General features: G+C 33.2%; 1 protein-coding gene across 4 annotated transcripts; it reads left to right on the top strand.

Annotated features, from left to right (window-relative positions):
• Positions 1-1,275: 1,275 nt before the first annotated feature.
• Positions 1,276-7,289, top strand: LOC107013940 (cullin-1-like). Of its 4 annotated transcripts, XR_001456169.2 has the most exons (10): positions 1,278-1,442; positions 1,850-1,997; positions 3,049-3,148; positions 3,918-4,103; positions 4,202-4,249; positions 4,329-4,532; positions 4,654-4,731; positions 5,987-6,073; positions 6,657-6,853; positions 6,975-7,289. XR_001456169.2 is itself a non-coding variant. In XM_027917222.1 (9 exons), the coding sequence occupies exons 2-9, from the start codon at positions 1,867-1,869 to the stop codon at positions 6,693-6,695; spliced, it is 846 nt and encodes a 281-aa protein (XP_027773023.1). In that variant the 5' UTR covers positions 1,276-1,442; positions 1,850-1,866; the 3' UTR covers positions 6,696-7,289. The 4 variants fall into 4 exon arrangements, 3 of the variants coding, with proteins under 3 accessions (XP_027773023.1, XP_015069314.1, XP_015069306.1); XM_027917222.1 differs by having other exon boundaries at positions 1,276-1,442; positions 3,918-4,076; positions 6,657-7,289; XM_015213828.2 differs by having other exon boundaries at positions 1,277-1,491; positions 6,657-7,289.
• The last annotated feature ends 1,695 nt before the right edge of the window (positions 7,290-8,984 follow it).

Here is an 8,984-nt window from a genome sequence, read left to right as displayed (position 1 = left end):
CCTTTTCCTTTTACATATAAAGTGCAAAAGATTATGCCACTTTTGGGGGGAATAATATAAAGAAAGATCATTTTATTCTACTTTACCTGGATCCTTGTCTTGCACTAATAGACACCTCTTACAGGAGCACTGATAAAGAAATCTCCCTGTCATAGTTTGATGGGACACTACACTTGTAACAAGATATCTAGGCATATGTGTTTTGTCATTTTCATTCATTTATCATGTCAAGTCTCATTCTTATTCTCTTATTATTGCTTCTATTCTACTATCTTTTCAAGTACTAAATCGATCTAGTTGTTGGAGTGGGTCTCACTTGATAAGCCAGGTGTTTTCGTATGATATTCCAGTACAGTAATTATGTGCAACTTAGAAATTATTCTTTCTTTAAGACCTATTTTGACTTCGCGCGAAGTTAATAAAAATTGAAAAGAAAAAACTTTTTTGAATCTTGTGGTCTTAAATTAAATATAATCTAAATATATTAAATTGTCATTAGTTTTTGTGATTTCAAATACATATCATTTGAAAAGTTTAAATTAAAGAGTTGTTTATTTAAAGGGAAAAAAGGTCATTCGTTTGAAAGAGATTAAAAATGAGTTGGGTCAAACAAATAGAAACAGATGGAGGATTAAACATCTCNGTTTTTGTGATTTCAAATACATATCATTTGAAAAGTTTAAATTAAAGAGTTGTTTATTTAAAGGGAAAAAAGGTCATTCGTTTTGAAAGAGATTAAAAATGAGTTGGGTCAAACAAATAGAAACAGATGGAGGATTAAACATCTCTATCCTACAAAAATAGAGGTAAGGTTTACTTACACCTCCACCCTCTTCCAATTATACTTGTGGAATTTCGATAATTATATTGTCCATGTCAAAAGTGTAATTAAGTAGGCAAGTGGTCGTTGAATGGTCTTTTTAGTAAGTTTTATTGGAATTTCGATGATTATATTATCCATATCGAAAGTGTAATTAAGTAGATAACTGATTGTGAAATGGTCGTTTTGGTAAGTATTATTACAGTTGTAGAACCATTGAATCTTCCTCACAAACCCTTCGTCTTGCTTTCGATGAATATAAATTATATGAAAGATTAATATGTATAAATGGTGTACAATAAAGTAGGTGGGAAAAGAAACATGACATATTTGCTAGTCTAAAGTGAATAATTGTTGCTTCATTTAAGGTGTAACAAAATAAAAATCTAATTACTCCACATTTTAAGCATGCGCCGAATGTCCCAATATAATTATGGAGAGTTACCTAGAACAGAACGACACCGTCTTATTTTCTACAACTGGAAAATCAGCTTTTGAGGCAGCTTTCAACTTTACTTATATTTTCGCTTTTTTCCCCAGTTTTCATGCATTCATCACATAGAAACAGACGTCTAAGCAAAGTACAAAACTTCCTTCCATTCCCCCTCATAAACCCTAATCGGTAACACTCTGATTCGCCAGATTTTCTCTCTGTTTTCTATTAATTTTCGGTAATTTTCAGTGATTAATCGTTTGTTCTTCGTGCTTTTGATCTTTTTTTTTTAATGTACATGTATACAGTAATGATCGTTCCAGTAAATATATACTAGTGTTTACAATTGTATAACTGGGTTGATAAAGCATATTAAATTGTGATATACTAGTGTATGAAAATTGTGATATACTAGTGTATCTGAACTGATGAATGAATGAATGAATGTGTAGGGATTATGTTAGTTGATGTACCCTGTGCGTGTTCTTTTGTACTTTTTAGGGTTTACCTATATTTTTCTTATATAGTTTTTATATGACAATGGAAAGTTGTTGTTGTTATTGATTGTTGTGGTTGTTTTGTTGAAATTTGAATAGGTGGAAGAATTGAGAGAATGAGTAATGCAAAGAGACTAGATGAGAGCTTGAAGACGTTAGAGGAGGGCATTACGAAAGTGAAGTTGATTATGGATGGTTACCCTGCCAGTAAGCTGGTAACATCAGAAGAATACATGAGATATTATGAGTATCCTGGAAATTTGTTATGGTTTACCTTATTCTTATTACTAGTAGTTTAACACTATATTTTGAGGTATTGCTACTAGTATAACACTATGTTTTGAGGGGAGAACGGAGATGTGTTTTTTTTAAAGAAATTGTAACTGAGAATTCCCTAACGCAAGTGGCAGCCAGAAACTAATACTTTGATCAGCTAATGATGGTTCAAATCTTTTTGTTTCTTGATTTTCGCCTGATGAAGATGAACTTTGCTTGGATTTTGGAATTACCAAAGATGAATTTTCTCTCTTTATGTCAATCAATTTGCTGTGTATCACTGGTAGACGACATTGTATGATCTATTTGGTTTTGTTTTTGTCGTTATTGCATTTTCCTTTTAAATGAAGCAACAAGATTATGAAGATTCAGATAGCTGACCCCAACTTCTTTTGGGACTGAAGTGTAGTGATAGTAGTAGGTATTGATGTTTGTGTTTCCCTTTCTTTCGGCTGTTTGTTTGATCCTTTCTGTTTGTATTTTCCTTGTTGGTATTCTAATTTGTTTTACATTAAGCTGATGGTAATTATAAGTACAACAACCATGGCTTGTTCAAGTAATATGCATATAGGTTTGATCAAAATGATTTGCTGTTTTATTGTCTGAAATACTATTTTAATCTTCATTTGTGCAAAAAAAGAGATGCAAGAGAGGTTCATGCATGTACATTCACCCAACTTGTTTGTATGTCAACATCAGCATGGCTTCTACCAGCTTATTAGCTAAAGATAATGATTTCCGTGTTTCCTGATTTTGAAATTGTCAATTTTACGTGAAACTACCTGAGTGTCAGTTTTTCACTTATTTTCTTTAGTTGCATTGGAGTACTACCCAAATTAATTAGATCTAAGACTATGTTCCTTTCACTAATGATCCAAGTGACGTGTTAGCATATCTTTTATTATTTTTGCCTTTATACTTGTCCTGTTTGTTTAATTCTTAGGTAGCAATAATGTAATATAGTCCCAGAAAATTTGGTGCTACTATTTTCCCTTTCAGTTTGCACCTTTAACACTTGATAGCTGTGTTTATCGCTCGTGTATTCAACCTCCGCCACATGATTTATCAGCAGAACTTCTTCAAAAGTATCATGCTGTCTTGGATGAGAGTATACACTTCAAGGTTAGTTTTATGGACCATCAGTGGGAAACTTCATTAAAAAAATCATATTTTCTATGAACAACTTCAGACTTCAGTGTTATCCTAACTATGACTACATCTGCTAAAATATCTTAATTCAATATGAACTTATTGTCTTATTTTGGTCAGTAGCACACAAGAAGTCACTCTTCACATTTTGAACAGGTAGAATGCAAAGGATGTGCAGTTTATTTCTGTTTGTTGGTTAATTTGAATATAGAATGCTTCATAAAATTGTTTTTTCTTTGTAATATTGTAGCTAAATGCTGCTGAAATTCTTTAGTACTTGTCTAAGGAAAACTTTTTCACTCACACACTCCAAAAAAACGAATAAGAGAATTACTATCAGAGCCTCAGCTGTTCAAAGAATGTGTTCCATTTGAGCAGCTTAAGTTTAAGAGTATACTCGGTGGTAAGGTTAGTAAGTGATCTAATGTGCTCTTTGACGCAGTCGACCTCTGTCATTATAATTGTGATTTGACTAAATTACATTATTTAGAGAGCTTATATTCTCAAATGATGAATTTTAGACTAGAGATTATTTTAGCTAAGAGAAAATGTTGGTCCTTGATTCCTTGTCTCTTGAACTTTGGCCATGATTGCAGACTAAAACATTTAGTAGTTTCCAGCTGCATCTGCACTTGGTAGTAAAGCAATGTAATGAATGTGGGTTTGTCTATTATTAGCAACTTCTCCTTGTCTTACACTGGCTAATATCCTGTGTTGAATATCACTTTCACTTTGCTTCTAGGTTCTGCCTTTTCTGAAAGATAAGAGTGGTACCTCTCTGTTAGCTGAATTCTTACGTGTCTGGGCAAATTACAAAGCAATGGTGAAGTGTCTCGGAGGGTTTTTCCTTTACCTTGATAGAAAATGCAGCGATCAGAAAAGTTCTGCACCCCTTAAAGAGGTTGCTCTTTCTTGTTTCCAGAATAGGGTAAATGTCTCTGTATATTCTACAGAAAATCGTCTCCAGTTAATTTTTTGTAGAAGCAGAAACTTCGTAATATACTGATTTTCATTTGTCCATTTCAGGTTTGCTGTGATCTCCTTCCAAAACTTTTTGATGCTGCACTTTTACTGGTAATTTGATGTAGCATGTCAAGTTTGTTTGTTGATTTCAACTATGAACAACTAGTTATTTACAGTATGCCACATGTAGATAAGTCAAGACCGTAGGGAGGAACCAATTGACAGGAGCCTACTACAGGGCCTTTCTACATTTTTCTGGGAAAATGGTGGGCCACAGAAAGGAACGTACTATTACATGTTTGAGGAGAAATTGCTTGCAGATACAGACAGTTGCTACTCTCGATTTGCCTCAGAGTGGCTGTTTAGCTATTCTTCAGCAGATTATATATTGAAGGTTTCTATGTTTGTCTTGAAAACAGCAGTGTGCTGGATGAATTTGTTTCTTTCAGAGGATTTCTCATTTCTAACAAAATGTTCTTCTCTACTATTGTTCTAATTAAAGGTGCTATTGTTAGGTTGAACGGTGTTTGAATGATGAAAGAGGAAGGTTGAGTCAGTACCTGTATCCTTCCTCTGTAGAGAAGCTACTTCAGGTACTGCTGTTTATTCCTCTACTTACTTACAGTTTGTGATCAAGTTCTTAATATGTTACTTGATGATGTGAGCTAAAGGATTCATATCTGTGTATGTTTTGCTGAACTTGTCTGTTCTTATCATAACATTGATAAATATGATGCAGTCTTTATTTTGAGGGTATAAAGGTTCTATCCGCCTTGTTTAGTATTCTCAATGTATAAAATTCGTAATCATTGGTTTCACATAATTATGCTTTTATTTTAAATTTTTTTTGAGAAGCTAAGCGTCTGGTCTCATGGGGTTAATGTTAGTCTCTAATCGGACATGATCACTTGAGCATTGTGTGTGGATATGTTGCATAGCTTGAGGTGAAAAAATTAATTTCTATGAAGTAAACAGGTGCACCATTGAGATAACAAAAAGAGATTGGTTAGCTCCAGATAAGTAAATTAAGTTAAATCTAGGGAGCTAACAAAATTATCCTGGGCTATTTACAGTGGTCAATTTTGACCAACTAGATAGGTTTGTAAGACATCTAGCCTTCAAGAAGTAATTTGGAGTTGAGATGCAATCAAAACATCTCATGTTCAAAGATACATGACTATCGATATTTCTTTACTTGGATTTAGCTGACTGTTAAGTGCTCGTTGAAACTTGAAACTGTGGCTTTAGCACTTACGACTAGCTAAATTCTTAAGTCAGAAACCTCCCAGACAGACCATTGCTAACTTATTTTGTATTAACTGCTCTACATGGGAGAACCATGAGGATAGACCATTCTTCTTGAGTTGCATATGCTTAAATGAAGCCACAACATTGTGCCAGCAAACTTTTAATCAAGTGTATCTCTCTCAAGAAAAATATACCTTTTAGCGATACTTTTTGCCCTAATGTCGCTTGGTGGAAGAATGGTTGTTCGTTTCCTTTCTATGTTACTAATAAGTGAATGCTCCTGCTCAGGAGTTGATGAGTTTTGTGACTGGACCAAACCCTGCAAAACAGTACACAACTTTAGTTCTTGAAATAACTTCTCCAAGTGCTTCTCATACCCATGCCTTGCAGTTGATTTAGAAACCATTAAATTGTACTATCATTCTGAAGAATGTTACTTTTTGAGAGAATGGGCACTGTAATTTTGGTCACCAAATCTTTTTCATTTGATAAAATATGTTAGTGAAACAACTCATTGCATCTAATGGGTATCAATGGAACTACATAAAAAAAAGAATGTCAGTGGACCAGTTAGTGACTCTGAACTAAAATTCTTTTCAGGTTGTGCATCTGAAGTTGAGTGGTGAAACTAGAAGCCAGCTGATTGAAAAACAGAAGGCTGAGAACCTTAATTCAACAAAATATCAGGTTGCTTCTTTTTATTAGTCTCTATATGCTAAAAGAGAATACACATTAATGCTCTCAATGCACCTCCTACAATTTTATATTGCATCAGTATCTGCAGAACATCACAACTTGCACCACCATTGTCTATATCTTACTTGGGAAGATTAAAATGCATTGTTCTGTATCATTTAATGTGGACAATTAGAAAGTTGAGTTTCAGAACTCGTGACATTTAGATGATCCTGATTCTGGTGCTGTGATGTGTGTGAAATTTTTGAAAATAATAACAAATGTGGGCTTTAGGACAAAATACTCTTAGTAGCCTTTTTAATTGCTACATTATAAGTCTCTTTGTCGTTGAAACAAATCAGATCTTGCAAAATTTTCATTAGATTGCATGGTCTTTCATTTAAACTGAAATTCACAGTTGAAGAATAAGAAAAGCCTAGTACCTGAGGTTCCTCCTGGATCTTAACCCCTGAGGGAGAACATGTGGTAGTTCTACAGTGCAGTTTTTATAACATTACTTGTACGTCCTTACTGTAAAAAATAATTACATATAAGTAATTTCTGATAACATTGCTTATTTTGAATTTCGTTACAGGAATTATTGTCCAGATGTTCCAATTTAAGCATTGGGTAAAGAAGTGACATTTTTTTACCAGCATTATAGTGTCAGTACCCCAGGAAAGGGAACAGAAAACACTAACAAAAAGCCCAACAGTGTTACTGACCAGTGAAGATTTTGATGAACTCTCACACAATCTATTTTTTGCGGCTCCACTAATGGTGCTGTTTGGAGTTAGGTCCTTACTTCCTTTTTTGGCAATACTCATATCTGAACGTGTCTAGGGATTTAGCAGGGCAAACATTTTTACTAATTAGGAGTAAATATACTTTACTAATTTGCACATTTCTGCAGTATATGCTATACATCTCTTACAGGGGAGAAGATACTTCTTAATTGAACAGATGCAGAAATCTCATATGTATTTTGCCGACTGAGGAATGCAATCATAACTACCAAAAAACTGCAATAGCTCAGATATTATAACAGACTTTGCTTCGACATATGCTTTATCCTTTTAATTGCTTGTATATAATTTAATGTAGTTTCAATTTGCCTACAATCTTCATGAGCAAATTTTCCAGCGAAAGTTAACCAGTTTGCTGTCTTTGGCCAGATCTCTTGGTCGTTCTCTCTTTAGAATGACATTGTTCAGTGAGTTCACATGCAGCATATGAGCTTGTACAGAGTATAGCTTTTATATGCATAAATTGAAATATCTGTTGAACAATATCAGTATCTAAGTTTCGAGCTCTGGGTATCGTATCCTTCATTTTTAGCTCCGTCCATAATCTCTTCAATGGTTTCAACTGGCCTCTTCGTAAGGTTGGACTTATTCCAGACATTTTGGGTAGGTCCAAGTTGGGATAGGGTGCAGGGCAAGTGCACAAATAACAGCCTGGCGGAACATTGTCTAAAGAAATATAGTTGAAAATTACTAATCATTTTATATACATATTGAGCCATTTCATAGTCAATTTCAGACCTGTGATTGAAATTTGAGAATGTCAAACCTAACTTCAAATCCAAATGATTGAAGTTCAAGTCAAACATCTGTTTTTTGGGTTTGAATTAGACTTGGCAGTCCCCAACTTCAAACCTTTTGAATTAGGGTTTTTTTCAAACTTCACTGGCCTTATGTTGTACAAATAAACAAATATTTTTTCCTCTCACGTTAACGGTGAGCAATCCTAAGGTTTGTTCATTTCTTCACAAAATGATATTCAATTTTGTGCGTAAACGTTACTCGAGTCGAGAACATCTTAATCTCTTTGTGGTAGGAGCAAGATCTTTGTATACTCTACTCTCATTACATCTCACGTTCCGGGCTGCATATGGCTTCTTGTTGTAAGAAAGTTGTAATGAAGAGGATAAATACGGAGACACAGACGAATTTGACGTTTACCACACTATCTTCTTCTTGGCAACTTTCACACAACAAAAAATCACGTGTAGTCCTAAACATAGGGTTTGGAAGGAGTAAAATATACAAAGAACCTCACTCCTTTTGAGTAAATTGTGTTAGTTTTTTATTCTCAACTTTGATCATCAATGAGTTCATCAAATAAGATTATATGCACGGACATTTTATTTTTGCTTCTTTAATAGGATATTTCTAACCTCTTAGTAAACTAATGCATGATGAGTTTGTTTATAATTAAATTCTTGTTCAATGTGATAACATATATATGGATTTTTACATTAATATGATTTTTTAATAATTTATCTTTTATAATGTTGTAAGAAAACAAATCTCCTAAATATGAGAGAGAAAATATGGGGAAGTGAGAATTCTACAAATCCTCTTTAGATGTTCAAATATCATCTTAGATTTGCATAATTCTCAATTCACCAAACCGCATCTTCTTTAAATCTAGATGGAAGACAACTTTTTCCCCTAATAGTTCTCCTCTTTTCATTACTAATAGTTGAGTTGAGGAGAATGCTCAAAATATATACCTAATACAATCTCATTAATATTTCAATCTTAAAAAATGATTGTTTTGCCCTGTAATAAAAAAGTGAATGAAAAAATATATTTTGAGTCGGGCAATTATAATAATTTTTAAAAGAAAAAAGAACTATTAGAATAATGAACTTGTATTACCGAATATAATATCAAATCAAAGTTTAAGGTACCTATATTGTATTATCAAAACAAATTTTAATATGCGATATTTAATATCTACCTTTAACTAATCATTACCAAATTGAAATTTAAAGATTTGATACTTGACACGAGTAAAAGAGGAACAACTAATATNATAATGAACTTGTATTACCGAATATAATATCAAATCAAAGTTTAAGGTACCTATATTGTATTATCAAAACAAATTTTAATATGCGATATTTAATATCTAC

This window comes from Solanum pennellii, chromosome 1, assembly GCF_001406875.1.
Source record: "Solanum pennellii chromosome 1, SPENNV200".
NCBI lineage: Eukaryota > Viridiplantae > Streptophyta > Magnoliopsida > Solanales > Solanaceae > Solanum > Solanum pennellii.
Note: the sequence above shows the minus strand (reverse complement) of the source record. Positions and strands in the feature narration are given on the sequence as shown.